The following is a 15,542-nucleotide window of genomic DNA, read 5'->3' as shown; positions in this document are numbered from 1 at the left end:
ATCTTTTTCAAGGACCCGAATTGGAGTTCTGAATTGTCCTGGGACATGCTTCAGAAGAATCTGGGCTGATTTACGATTCTGGGTGGAAACCATGTAAGACTTGGCAGTTCCACATGGGGTCTACCCCCAAACAGGCAAAACCTGGCAGTTTCCACAAAGTTTCACTTTGACTTTGGGCACAATAAAGCCACAGGGCTTTCTGTGCCACTCTTCGCAGCACAACTAAACCTCCCAAGGGCCAGCCACAAAGCAAAATGCTTGTCCCACAAAACCCCACTTTAACACAGCCCCAGACCTGGCCTCTATTGCACTGTGAGCAATAGACATACTATGGTCTTGCTCCCAAGAATTATTCTTTGGAATCTTTGAGCTGCTCTAAAGCACTTGAGGGCAGGGATCACAGCTTCTGCTTTTTGTCCTTCTCTGGCACTCTCCAGGCTGTGTTGATTTCAGGTGGTTAGTAATCCCTTGCTGCTTTGCCTGGGTGTGCAGGTGGAGACAGAAAGCATGGGCTGCTACCGTTTCTCTAGTCAAAGCAGCACAGGTCAAATTATACTTGCTAGAGCTAAAACACTCCATAGCCTCCTTTGAACTGGTTCTTTTGATAGACAAGGGAGGTGAGAGCCAGAGATTGTGAGCCACCATGAGAAGAATTTCACTTCCAAGAAAGCAGGCATGATTAAGTAAAAGTAACTAGTGATGCAAACAGAAGTCAGAGAACACTGCTTGAGTGCTTTAGAAGAGACTAAAGACAACAAGGTCCTACAGCACAGCACAGGGAACTATATCCAATCTCTTGGGATTGAACGTGTTGGAAGAAAATATGAGAAGAAGAATGTTTATATATGTATGACTGGGTCACTTTTCTGTACAGCAAAAATTAAAAGAACATTGTAAATCAACTATACTTTAAAAAATTTTAAATAAAATAAGTAAAAGGAAACACAGAACTTACCAACACAGAACAGCCTGTCAGGGGTTGAGTGATAGCCGGGGTTGCAGGCACACTGATATTTCCCTATGAGGTTCACGCAGCGGCCATGGGGGCAGAGGTGGGCGCTCAGTTCACACTCATTGATGTCTGTTTAGAAAATAAGAAGAGTGAATAGTCAGCCATAAGCCTCTGACCCTAGCAGAGATGCAAGCCGAATGACTGACCACAGCGAAGCAGGCTTCCTACTTACCTATACACGCTGAGATGTTGGGAGACAGCTGGTGACCAGAAGGACATTCACAGCGATAACTTCCCTCGGTGTTTAGGCACACGCCTCCCCGGCACAGCAGGGGATCTCTCTGACACTCATCGATATCTGCAAAACGGAGAGGACCCCTGTTGAAGATGTGGGAGGCATCCTGCCCAGGCCCCCATGACCAGGCCAGTGCACCCACCGCCAGTTGCTGGAAGTCCTGGCTGCTGCTGGCTCATAGGCTCCCTTCTTGGAAAGAACTGCCATCCACCTCACTCTGACAAGGCTAGGCAGTGAGCGGTTACACCCCTCCTATGCTGGGGGCTGCCATGGCCAGTAACTGAACTGACCTGGGAGCATAAAATCTCAGCCTCCCTGCCTGGCGGTGGGAAAACTCTCTGGCACAATCACACTCCAAGGCCTCTATGGGGTCAGATTAAAACTAAAATGCAGCTGAACAACTGGCCTCTCTTCTTCCCCTGCCCTATGCTGTTTCCCTCACTTCCTTACAGGTTCCTCATAAGAGCACTCCCTCGAGGAAAAAAAAAAAAAAGGCCCTGTTTCAGGCTTGTTTCTTGGGAACCTGACTAATGCAACCACCTTTCCCCCATCCCACCTCACTTTACTGCCCTCTGCTTTATTGGGCTTCATAGTATTGTGGCTTTTTTTGTTGTTGTTGTTTGTTTTTTTCTTTTTAGGGCTGTACCCGCAGCATATGGAAGTTCCCAGGCTAGGGGTAAATCGGAGCTGTAGCCACCAACCTACACCATAGCCACAGCAACAGCAGATCCAAGCTGTATCTGTGACCTATACTGAAGCTTGCAGCAACGCCAGATCCTTAACCCACTGATTGAGGCCAGGGATCGAACCTGCATCCTCATGGATACCAGTTGGGTTCTTAACCCACTGAGCCACAACAGGAACTCCATAGTACTGTGTTTTTTACAAATTGAAAGTTTGTGGCAACCCTGCATCGAGCAAGTATATTGGCACCATTTGTCCAAAAGCATTTAATGCAACCATCTGAATCAATCTCCTTTTTCAGAAATGATGAACAGAAACCCTATAATGTGGCCCCTAATAGAGCTTATATCTGGTTCTCTCTTTCTTGGGGTTTCTATTCCAGGTGTTAAATTCACTTCTCAGGGACCCATACCCGGTGTCTGAGGCCACCCACCACCGACAGCATGCATCCCCTCATTCCTTCCACATGTCAGTCTCTCTCTGCAACTGACCAATTGCTGACTCACTGGTCAGGAGACCAGGGCTTTAGGGGAGCAGGAAGAACTGGGAACACAGGAGATGAGTCACCAAAGCTTCTTAGAATTTGTATGATCAAAGGCTCACCCACTTACCCATGCAGTTCTTCATCATCATGAATCCACTTTCATAGCCTTCATCACACTTGCATTCGAAGTCCCCAGGGGTGTTCACACACTGGCCTCGGCCACAGAGGTCAGGAGAAATGCGGCATTCATCAATATCTGCACAGGAGCAGCAAGGGCAGCAAATGAGCAGCAGGAACGCTTTCCTTCTTGAGGCAGTGGGTTAAAGGCGAGGTGTCCCAGGGGATGTCCCTCTGGGCTAAGCCCCTTACTGACCTGTACAGTTCCTTTCTTCAGAGTCCAGAGCAAAGCCACTGTCACATCTGCACTTGAAGCTGCCGATAGTGTTCCTGCACTTGCCGTGGGTACAGAGGTTGGGGATCATCTTGCACTCGTTGATGTCTTCAACAAAAATTGAATGTGGGAAAAGTCCATCAGTGATCAGTGAGGAGGGCTCAACACCCCATTCTAAACCCAGGAATTAGAGGATCTTGATTTAAGGTCTTGGTCATACTCAGTTTTAAAGATATGTGATGATCCGTGAGAAATAGGATTCCGTAAACAGTTCTAGACTTTTAAAAGTCTACATTTTAGAAAGGCGTATTAAAGAAGTAAAGAGTGTGTTTACTTGGACTTCTAAAGCCCAGGGCACTACCTTATACACACTAAACACTGAAGTAATTGCTTGTAAGAATAAAAATTCTAAACCATTAGCTTCTGTATCTAAAGCATGTAGAAGATTTTTAAATAGATTGCCTCAGAGCAACCAATTGAGTATGTAGTGGAATGAGATATTCATTTATGCTTTTTTACACCTAAAATTTAGATTAAAGGAAATGCCATTCATAATTTAAATCATTTACAAATGATGTATACTATTTAACTTTTTTCTAAAAAATATACACTAATTTAACATAGTATCTCAAATAATATGCATATATTATATATGATTGAGTTCCCTTTAGAGGGGCCTTTCTATCCTTTTTTTTTTTTTTTTTTTTTTTTTTTTTTAAGGACTGCACCTGAGGCATGTGGAGGCTCCCAGGCTAGGGGTCATATCAGAGCTGTAGTCACAGCCACAGCAATGCCAGGTGAGCCACATCTGAAACCTACACTACAGCTCAAGGCAACACTGGATCCTTAACCCACTGAGCATGGCCAGAATCGAACCCGCAACCTCATGGTTTCTAGTCGGATTCATTTCCACTGAGCCACGACGGGAGCCACTCAAGAGATATAAGTTCATTTCTACCAAGTGTCATGAGAGACGTTAAATCTCAAGACCATCCAGACCTTCTGTGGCAATGGAATGCCACAGCCTTTAAAAGCAAATCATTCATGTTCCTTTGCATTTACTTAAGAGACATTTCAGAGGGCTGTCTAGAAACTGTCTCTCCAGACAGTACAATTATATTCTCAGGACTTCTTGAACCAGATGCTCAGTAGAGAAAAAAAAAAAAAAAAAACTCCACACTTTTAAATGTAAGGATATTTCAACAATCCCACTCTTGGGCATCTATCCAGAGAAAATCATGACTTAAAAAGATACATGCACTCCAATGTTCACTGAAGTACTATGTAACAGCCAAGACATGGAAACAACCTAAATGTCCATTGACAGGGGAGTAGATAAAGAAGATACACAATGGAATATTACTCAGCCATTAAAAGGAAAGAAATAATGACGTTTGAAGCAACATGGATGGACTTAGAAATTATCATGCTAAGTAAGGTCAGTCAGACAGCAAGATACCAACATCATATGCTATCACTTACATGTGGAATCTAAAAAAAGGACACAATGAACTTCTTTGCAGAACAGATAATGACTCATAGACTTTGAAAAACTTATGGTTTTCAAATAAAACAGGTTGTGGTGTGGGGGGATGCACTGGGGGTTTGGGATGGAAATGCTGTAATTGGGCTGTGATGATCATTGTACAGCTATAAATGTAATAACGTTCATTGAGTAATTAAAAAAATAAATATAAGGATATTTATATACTCATTTCCCATTTTTATATATTCATTTAGGTATGAAGTATGATAACTAGGTCCAGACACAATAGGTAACCACCACAAAACTCTATACTGGGAACATAGGCTGGGCCTCCCTGAAGAGTTGGAATTCTGAGTAGCCAATTATGATTTTTCCATATGCTAAAGTAAGCAAGTTCTGTATCCTTGTGCACAAAAAGTTAACTCAATTTTTATATTAACTCTATGATGTCTTACTTTTTATAAGGGTTTTATATTATAGCATAAGAAAATAAAATTTGGAATGCCATAAGTCATGGGAATGTATTTGCTACAGGAATGATTTCACTGTATTTGGACAAAGAGTATCTGTCACTGGGTCTCTCTCACCATATTCTATACTCAGGTTGACCACAGTGTCACAGAGGCTTCAACTTAGCACATAAAGGGCTCTAGCAGATGGCATACAAATTTCCCAAGACCTTTCTTTGGCTTATGCTTAGCTGTAGGGTAGTATTAAAATCTACTTTAATGCTTAATCATGACTCGATGGGACAGGCAAGTGACCTCAAAAAGTCCTGAGAGGTTGAGAAAGAAAATCTGTGACAGATATAAAATTCAGACCAAGGAACGAATACCGAGATGATCCCAATGGCCACATTGGTGACATGCGCTAATTCTGTCAGTAGACCTCAGGGCTCAGGAAAATGCATGCTGCGGATCTCAAAGAAGAGCAATCAACCACTGGGAACCACTGTACCTTTGAAGAAGGGTTTCCCATTGGTAATTTCTTTTGTGGCAAATCCAGGTCCTCTGGGACAGAGCTCCTCGTACTCGGGTGTGTTCCTTGGGGGACACTCCTCACACTCCTCAGTTCCCCAGGCCGCTCCCACAGAGCAGCAGCAGGCATCCATGCGGTGGCGGCCAACCACGGGTAGGGTGCACTCCTCATCCTCATACCTCAGGAAGCAGGTTTCCAGGCGTATATCTGCCCGAGGGAATGGAAGGCGAATGAGGAGAGCTATTTTGTATATGCTGCTGCAAAGAGCCAACATTGTCTTAGGCACAGTGCTGTATACATACATATAACTGTACAGACTGAAATAAATTTTTTTTCCCCTCAAATGAACCTAGGCTGTATTCACACTTAATAAAGGCTCTTCTCTGGCAGCTAAGATTTGTTTGCAAATCTGCTATTGTGGAAAGTATCCTTTCAACTCAAGGCAGTTTCTGAGAATTTTATAGAAGAAGCAGTGTGTTGAGAAATCCTACTCTTTTGGAGATGTTTTCTCCCTGCTTATTAGCAACACATGCACTCTACCATGTCTTGACATCTCTCTAGCTGAAAGCAAACTGCCATCTTTACTGCTGGAGAACATCTCAGCTAGCTCCAGCAGCTTTTTCTCAGATCCACTTCATTTTTGGAGAGGTGGAATGGTAAACGCTGAAATAAGGACCGCCCTATTTACAGTTAAAGAGGAAAAACAGCACAGAAAAGGCATTCACTCCTATTCCAGTATTTCTTTCACCTCGCCATGTACTTATGTACATAGTCTCTGGGAGCCTGTGCCTCCTTTAATATTACAAAGCTTCTGAAACCATCTGAGCAACTTCACGTTCAAGTTGCCTATATTAAGACGGGTAATTTCAAAATGAACCCTACACACAACATGGAAGCATCTTCCAACTGAAGAACCTGGAACAAGGTTCTCATTAAATGCTGATTCTTCCTAAGCAAAGCTAATACTCAGAGTGGGATTAACTAGCATCCATAGTTATGAAAAGACTCTAGCCTCTGAATTACAGCTCTTCTATTCTGTACATTATACATTATACACCATAAAGTTTTATGTTTCAAGGCTGATTAGTTCTAATGCATACAGGATCCAAATCATTTAACCACATGCCACTCTTTCAGCCATCTACAGTGATCCTTCATTGAGGATGCTCTTCAGAGTCATAGGGTTTCAGACACACAATGTGGCCGAGTATCACTTCCAGGTCATGGACTCAGAAGCCAGGGATCCAAAGGACAAATTCCTGGCAGGCAGATGCCATAGTAGTAATATTAGAATAAGCCCAAGACCCCAAAAGCATGACTGTGGGACCTCAAACCTGCTGCCCCTATGAGTCCACAGGGCAGCTTTCTACAAACTCAGGGCTTGGGGTTCAGGCTCTTCCACATCATCTTCACTTGGGTTCTAGCAGTTTTCATGGAGAATCTCACCATGACTGGTATTGATGACAACCCTCAAGAGTTTCCTACAAAGACTTGTCCTTCTGGCTAAGGGCAGGCCTGCCTGGCAGGCAAAGGCTATAGTTTTCAACTAAGCAAACATGTTCCCCTCACCAATCATCTAGTATCCTATGCCCATTTCATATGGGGGCAGATTTAAGAGCTCTAGAATAATAAATGTGATGGCAGTGATTTATGGAAGAGCCATGTATCAATAAAGAACTAAAGATTCTCTTCGCTGACATGTTCTCTACTTTTTAAAATAAAGAATAAACAAAGACCTTAGTCAGGAAGGCTACTGGTCAACAAAACCACCATGAATCCTAATAGACATGCTGAATTTGGGATGAGTGTGTCTGTACTTGGAACCAAATATTTGGCTCTCTCTTGTTTACTGAGTTTCCAATAATCGCTAAGAAATGTTCATTACAAAAGTAATGAACTCAGTATTTACCCAGGCAGATCCTTCCTGTGGCATCCAGGGTCATCCCGTTGGGACACTGACACTTAAATGATCCCTTAGAGTTAACACATAAGCCATTTTTGCACACTCCTGGGAACACTTCACATTCGTCTATATCTATGAAGAAGAAAAAAGCATGAAGTTAGCATATGGTATCACATAATTCCACTTGATTCCACTTATGGAATCATGTTATTCTCACACCTAAAATGGCCTTTTTTTTTTTTTTTTTTTGTCTTTTTTAGGGCCAAACCCACGGCATATGGAGGTTCCCAGGCTAGGGGTCTAATTGGAGCTGCTGCTGCCAACCTACACCACAGCCACAGCAACACAGAATCCGAGCTGCGTCTGTGACCTACACCACAGCTCACAGCAACACCGGATCCTTAACCCAATAAGCGAGGCCAGGGATCAAATCCACAACCTCATTGTTCCTAGTCAGATTCATTTCTGCTGCATCACATGGGAACTCCTGAAACGGCCATTTTCATCCTAAGTTTACAAAACTGGTTTGTCTCCAAATAATTCATGTAGAATTTCTGGGATGTTTGAAAAGCAACCAGACTGAGCCCACCTAATACCACAGATGTAAGGGTTTCTCCATCAGTCTCAGGGAGTAATTTTTGAGTTGTAAAGACAGGGAGCTAGTGAGAGTTCTTGGGGACAGATCTGGGTACTGTAAATATCTCAGGTAAGGCTCCCAGGGGCCATATAATTAGCTTCATGAGACCAGATGTCTGGAAGTAAGTAGAGAAACAGAAACCTGGTCTTTCAAACTAGCTAATTTTTTCTTTGCTAGTCTGCTAGCAAAGAACACATAGTTTGAAGGGGAGCATAAAAAAAATCCACCATTGGGATTATGTGGGGCTAGTCAAAAGAGTCTCCTTTGAGAAGGACTGAGAAGTCCCAAGAAAGTGTATCCCATTCTAACTCAGCAATGGTCTCAGGCTATTCTGTCAAAGTCTTGGTGGTCCCAGCTTGAGTTGGGGAGAGGTCAGAGATGCTCATATTCATTCATTCATCATTCATTGCATCTGCCCCAAACGTCCTAGTCCTTCCCAGTTTGCTTAACAGAAGCATGATATTCTCCATGCTTTTTTGGGGAAAAATATTCACCATCAAGTTAACCCAAAGAAAGGCACTTACTTGCAATGCCAAAAAAAAGGAGCATTCATCAAGAAACTCACACACACAGTGTCTGTATTGAGAAGAAATAACTTTTCAAGCTAGGGATGCTGGAAAAAAATATTCTAAATCTTTCCTTATAAGAGAAATAAATAGGGAGGGGGAAATTTACCTTTTTTGGGTTGTTTTGTTTTGTCCTGGCCACTTGTATACTAAAATGTGCTGCTGAGGTCAGATAAGTTATTAAGAGTGGGTCTGGACCAGAAAAAGGCCAAAGGATTCAGTCATCATTTGGAAAGCAAGACCTTGGGTGGGGGTTGTAGTGTTCCTCTTTATTTTAGCAGGGAAGAAAAGTTCATTTCATTCCACATATGGGACTAATTGCTGTTTTTAAAATTTTTCAGCTGCTGTGTCATGTCAGGTTGTGTTAGTCACCCTGACCTATGTCTATCTGGGACTCCATGAGAAAAAAATCACAGGCAAATGGAGAGAATCCACATAGACTTTCAAAGAAGAGGCAACAGAGTGTATCTTTCTCATCATCCATGACCATGAAACAAACAACAACAGCAAACCAAGATGAACCAAAAAAATGCAAATTTTATAGCCTCATTAAAAACTTGCCTTTTTTTCTATTCCTCATAGGCAGAATTTTCAAAGTACAGTCATTCAAAACTATGGTCAACCTAAAGCATTTTCAGCCACCCTGCCCTTTGGCCATAATGATCTGGCAATAGAACATATACTTGTGAAATTCACATCTGTTGTGTTTGGTGGGTCTCATTATTTTTTTCCCTGCTGCATTTTTCTCACTGGAAAGTTACATGACAGCTTTATCCAGTCCACGTTAACACAAGCATTCTTTGTGCACACAGAAATTTATGGTTTATAAATAATCAAATACCTTCACACTGTGTTCCTTTAATTCTTGAATAGCCTTTACCACATATGGGATCTGTACAAAAACAAACAAACAAACAAAAATAAAAAGCCAAAAACAAATTTGAGATAATAATATCCAGATTTTGTACAACATGGTATAAGAAATGCAAAAGAATTCATATAGCATGAATTTGATTTTATTACTATGAATAAATCTGAGACAAAGCGTTTCTGATATTGCATAGGTAAAGAAAAAGAATGAAATGCCTCCTTGACTAAAGCTCAGTTCATCTGAGATATCCTAAAAGACCCAAAGCTATCCTAAAGATCAAGCTAAGGAGATGACTAAGAAGGAAAGTGACTCAATTTCTCCCCTACCATTAGCCCTAAGATCCAAATCACACTATAGGATTACTCTAACATGAATGTGGAAAACAAAGTCTAGAGCTGAAAGATCTCATGCCATGCAGCATTCACACTACATAAATCCACACATTTATATATCCGGAACATCAAATCCACAAAATCACCAGCAAAGCACTCAAACCTAAGCTCTGCAACAACTTTAGTTTGGTCATGAACACTGGCTCCTTTATATCCATCATTTTGGGGGGAAGAAAATCTGTACCTGTAAAAAGCTCAGGACCCCTAATCATGAGGTTCTTGAGAGAGCCAATAGGAAATGCTGCTAGGAAATCTACACCAGATAATCATGTTACAGTGTGGTGTTAGAAAACACTAAATTAATCAAATCACATAAAATCATTATCCTTGTCACTTCTTTTAGTTTCTTTCCCAGTAATATGTTTTATTGAGGTCATCAGAATGAAATCTAAAATTCCCAAGTAAACCTAAACGAACAAAGTTCTGGGCTTCCCCTTTCTAAGCAAAGTGTCCACTGGGATGGGTATAGGAGGCCTCTGCACCCACTTCTCTTACCGACTTGGCATGGGGTGCATGGGCTCCCCCAGGCAGCACCGAGGGAGGAACAGCACTGGGACTTTAATGTGGCTCCATTGATGTTGATCTCACATCTTCCATCAATGATAGTCTGCCAGCAAGTGCCCTTGATGGTTTCTGCAGGGGCGGCGGGGAGGAGATGATATTTAATATACTCCTTATAGAATGCATATCAAAAATTCAAACGTGCATTGGAATCACAGCAAGAATAGCATCATGAAACAAGGGATAAGGATCATTCAAAAATGTATTCTTCCATATGGTAATTCTTTTGCAATAAAAGAAGACATTAAATACAACACCATTGATAAACAGGAAAATCATTCTCAGAAAGATAAATACCTATGCAAATGGTTTTTGTTGGATCCAAAGTACTTTCAGAAGAACATTCACAAATAAAAGAGCCTGGGCTGTTCTTGCAGACCCCATTAATGCAAGGACTTGATTCACATTCATCGATGTCTGAAACAAAAACAGGTCTACATTACTGCTAAAAACTAGTCTTGGGCACGAAGACACATGTAAACTTTGGCCTCAATTGCTACCATATATTCTTCATTAAATAGTAAAGCTGACCTTGACAGATTTTTTTGCTAGACTGAATGAAATGCCAGAAATAATAATTGAGCACATCTCTATATTCAGCACATGGCTGAATCTTTTATATAAGATTTTTATAATATATATATAATATATATATATAATGATTTTTTTCCATTATAGCTGATTTACAGTGTTTTGTCAATTTTCTACTGTACAGCAAGGTGACCCAGTCACATGTACATGTACACATTCTTTCTTCTCACATTATCATGCTCCATCATAAGTGACTAGATATAGTTCCCAGTGCTATACAGCAGGATCTCATTGCTTATCCATTCCAAAGGCAATAGTTTGGATCTATTAACGCCAAATTCCCAGTCTATCTTTTTATTCAGAAAATCTGGAGCAAATGTCAGTGTGATTTCTGAATTACTAACTCAAACAGCATATATCTAATATTTTCTTCATATATTAAATGATGGCAAATAAAATGTCAACTGCAAGCAAATATGAAATGAATACTTTTAAATGGCATTTTAATGCAAAATAAATGGCAAAGAAAATGCCAATTGCAGGTAGGTACCATCAGTAGTTTACAAAGTACACACAACTGTCATTTAGGACCACAGGATCTCCAACTTAGTGACACAGTTGTCTAAAACAGAAGCAATTCTAATTTATCTTCATGGTTTTCCAATGGCATTCGAAAGGCAGCAAAGTATGTGGTGTAAGAACAAAAATACCTTACCTTCACAGGTTTTTAGGTCAGGTTTGTATATAAATCCCTTGGGGCAGGTACAGACAAAACTTCCAGGAGTATTTCTACATTGTCCATTGTCACAAAGTAGACTATTCAGTACACATTCATTAATATCTGGAAAACCAAAAAACATAAACTTTTAAAAGATCCCACCCTTTGCATGCAGTTTCTTTGAATTTTTGGGTTAAGTTTTAAAGGCTATAATGACATGATTAATTCAAAGAAAGAAGCAAAAATCCCTGTATTGATGGTTTTTGCCAAAATTACCTTTTTTAGGAAAATAGAGGCTTGATCTGATGATCTACACTAGGTATCTACAAAGTCTAAATCACCAGGCATTATTTAGTTCACGTCTTTCTTTAGCCAGAATAAAACCTAAAATTTCTGGAAATCATTGATATTTATATAATTGTTTCATTAAAAGCACTAATCTTATTGGATTAAGGAACTAAATAAATATTTTAAAAGTATAGTCCCTCTTTGATATGTGTTAGTTCTAGGATAAATGCTTCTTCTTTAAAAAAATTTAAAGGGTCTCCAGTTAAGGTTATAAAGTATGAAGCAATCTGTAGAGTTTATAATTGCCATGAGGAATCTGGACTTAAGATTCAGAGAGCTGAGGAAAACTCCTTGCTTTCAGATGAATAGGCCCATGTGATGCAAAATCAAGGTTTTTATATGATTAATTAGATAATTTAGGAAGTGTAGAACTTAAACAGTTTGTTACCCCTCTTTGAGCTAAACTACATCACACAGTCCACTAAGTACACTACACATTGACAAGGAACTTTTTTACACATTGAGAAATTCTGCTTAGATTATAATTTGACAAGCTAGTGGCCTTGACATAGAGAATACACAAATTCAGCACTGGAGTGCTGCATGGGTTCACAGCAGTAAATATACTTAAATCGGCTACAATGGTCCCTTGGTATTGTCAGGGGATTGGTCCCAGGACCCCCAAGGATGCCAATTCCTTGGATGCTCAAGTCCCTTATATAAAATGGCATGGTATTTGCATATAATCAATACATATCCTCTCATATACTTTAAATCATCTCTAGATTACCTAAAATATCTAACAGGCTGGGTGAATAGCTGATGGTGAAGAGAAAATTTAAGTTTTCCTTTTGGGGACTTTCCAGTTTTTGTTTTTGTTTTTCAAATATTTTCGGTCCGAGGTTGGTTGAACCCATGAATGCCAAACTTGCAGACATGGAGGACTGTGTTTATTAAATACTTAAAATATGAGAAGATCAAGACTAAAGTTATGTTCTTGTCTGAGCAAATAGCATACTGAGAATTCTGTCAAAATCATATAAGGAATGCTAACACTTCCCCAAAGGGTCAATATGGCATTTCTTAAATGTTGATGATGTCAGAAGAATCTGGAACCTTACACAACTGAAGATTAAGATATGAAATAGCCAGTCCGGGGAACTCTGTGTGGGAAGTGGCTGGAGTGGCTCTTTGAGTCCTAACTTCACACCTCTGACCATTATCTGAAATATGAGCAAACTTCTGACCTGAGGATAATAGGTCTGACTTTGGAGTATATATGAAAGCACTACAGGCGGAATTGCTACTGCCTCCAAACTCTCTCTTTGGCTTCCCATGAGGTGATTTTTGGATGAAACGAAAACATGTCTGTGTCTTTCTGGCCTTCCCAAAGAAAGAGAGGCTCTGGAAAAACGAAAAAAATACAACTTTTTTCTTTTTCTTTTTCTTTTTTTTTTAGTTGAGTTTAGTTTGAAAGTACCATGGGTACTCAAATAACAAATGTACCTCCAAAAATGAAGATGTGAAAGAGTAAGAATTCATTTTTCAGAATTCAATGTAGACCAGAAAGAAGGACGGGCTGGGTTTGGGCCAGACGTAAAAATTAAATAGAGAGAAAGAAACCTGTAGTCAAAAGAAGAGGGTTTTGGTGGTAAGTTTCTATCCTCTGTTTTCTTAGGTAGTTGTTTAGCCTGAAATCAGGGTGAAAGCTAATTTAAATGGGGGCAGAGATGATGCTTTGACTTACCGTGGATTCTTTTTGTGTGAGTGTGCCACATATTAAGAAAGAAAGGAGGTGAAAATATTCAAAGCAAGGTCGCTGCTTTTTCGAAAATAATTCCTACATCTATTTTGCCCACAATGACAATTAGCAGCTGCCCTAATAATAAAGACATCTAATAGGTACAGCTCTCCACTTCAACCTGCAAAATTACAGAAATGTATGCTGAATGAAAGAGACAGGTGCCACATCCCATCTTCTAAGTGTTTAAACAAAAAGATATAAATTCTCAGAGTTCAGCAATGTAAATTTTTGTTAAGACATGTGTATCATGCTGCCACCCAAAATATAGAGCATCCATCTGTCCATCCTTTAAGTTAAGAGCAGTTTCCTCCAAAGCCACAAGAGAAAGAATGCATGATGCATGAAATGTCTTAGAGAACAGATGAGACTTCTTACCGACACAATTTTTTCCAGTTGAATCCACTTCATAGCCTGAATTGCATATACATTTGTAGGTCCCACGAAGATTTTCACAAATTCCATTTGGGCAGATATCAGGATCTAATGCACATTCGTTTATATCTGCACCACAAAAGAGTTCAAAATCAATAACATTTTAAACTAAAAATCACATGAACTATCAAAAAATAACATGACAATAAAAATTAGGACCCAAGAGCCTCATGAAAATTAAGTTTCTCTTTGATGGGAAAGCTTGATTCCTTTTCTTACTACAAGATATAATGAGTCATATCTTCCTTCCACCAGTCCCTGAGAGGAACTTGGCATCTGAGAACTACAAGATTACCCATCCTTAATCAAGAGGAGAAGCTCTGAACTTTTTGTCTAACCCCTGGACTTCTCATCTTTCCATCTCGATGGTGGAAAGCTGTATCAAATACAGAGCCCATGTTCCTACAACTGGTCTCCTCTCCATCAGTCCATCCCTCGTCAATCAACTGTCTACTGCAGGCAAACGTAATATCCTAAAACAAGGCAACTGTGTCATTCTCATGGTTCAGACTTTCCTAGGTTCAATAATACTCTTAAGATTAAATTAAAATATGAACTCTGTTTATTTGCTTGAAATCTCTTACTCTGCCAGGAACATATAATGCCCTCTTCACTCTGTCAGAAATGTCTGGAGCAAGCCTTCTCATAGGTTCAAGGCCTGCTCAAACACCACCTGCTCTGGAAGAACCTCTGCTACCCTGGCCACATGAGGCTGGGTCCTCCCTCTTCTGTGTGCTCAAGAGTGATGCAGAGTGACAATCAGTGGGTGGCTGGTCTTCAATCTTGTTGCCAGACTCTTCTATAAATTAGGGTTCACCTCTTCTTTTCTTCCCCAGGTCCCTAACACAACTTTAAATAATTTTTCCCACAAACTCCTTATTCATTAGACATTTCCTACTTCTCCTTTCTTCTCCTCCAAATATCCACCCCACCCCTTCTTTATCCACACATGATGATGAAAATCAATCAAGTGAATGAAGTGACAATCAGTTCCAGCCTATTTTTTCAGAACTACTCTTGCATCAAATCATTTAGTTTTATATTAATAAAATAATCCCTTTCTCTTTCTTGTCACCTATTTTTACATTTGTTCCAATGTTCCCCTTTAATTTTAATTTCTTTTATGGCACTGATATTTCTCTAGTTCTAACTTAAACATTTCATTTTCTTTCAACTCTGTTATCACCGCCCACTACAAAACACAAGATAGCTCCCCACTGCCACATGATAATGACTGAGCACCTGAGAGTTAAGAAAGCATACAAAACGTTCATAGGTGACAGTCTGATTGCTCTCATAACCCTGAACTGTACTTGACAGCAGTAGATCCAAAGGAGGGTTAGGCTGCCACTTCTCATGAATGAGCAACCACAGCTGCTATATCCTGTCTACATCAACTACCCTGGGAGAACACCCAACCCTTGAGTCCAAGCCCCACAGTCGCACCCAGCAATCCCAGGACCCATTGTGCCATAGCTGCTCTGCCCCTGGGGGTTTCTTTGTCCCAGATACCTCATGCAGTGATGGCCACAGAAGGGGTCATAACAGACTAGTGTAAAGGGACCAAGC

The 15,542-nt window shown here is 40.3% G+C and overlaps 1 protein-coding gene across 1 annotated transcript in view; it reads right to left on the bottom strand.

Annotated features, from left to right (window-relative positions):
* The window catches only part of FBN1 (fibrillin 1), a 257,639-nt gene that overhangs the window by 80,047 nt on the left and 162,050 nt on the right, over positions 1–15,542 (bottom strand). Inside the window, 11 exon segments of the mRNA NM_001001771.1 lie at positions 956–1,081; positions 1,185–1,310; positions 2,543–2,671; positions 2,789–2,914; positions 5,250–5,477; positions 7,180–7,305; positions 9,218–9,268; positions 10,135–10,272; positions 10,498–10,617; positions 11,447–11,572; positions 13,917–14,042. Of these exon segments, the coding sequence (NP_001001771.1) occupies positions 956–1,081; positions 1,185–1,310; positions 2,543–2,671; positions 2,789–2,914; positions 5,250–5,477; positions 7,180–7,305; positions 9,218–9,268; positions 10,135–10,272; positions 10,498–10,617; positions 11,447–11,572; positions 13,917–14,042 (1,422 nt within the window).

The sequence above is a fragment of the Sus scrofa genome, chromosome 1 (genome assembly GCF_000003025.6).
Source record: "Sus scrofa isolate TJ Tabasco breed Duroc chromosome 1, Sscrofa11.1, whole genome shotgun sequence".
Lineage (NCBI taxonomy): Eukaryota > Metazoa > Chordata > Mammalia > Artiodactyla > Suidae > Sus > Sus scrofa.
Note: the sequence above shows the minus strand (reverse complement) of the source record. Positions and strands in the feature narration are given on the sequence as shown.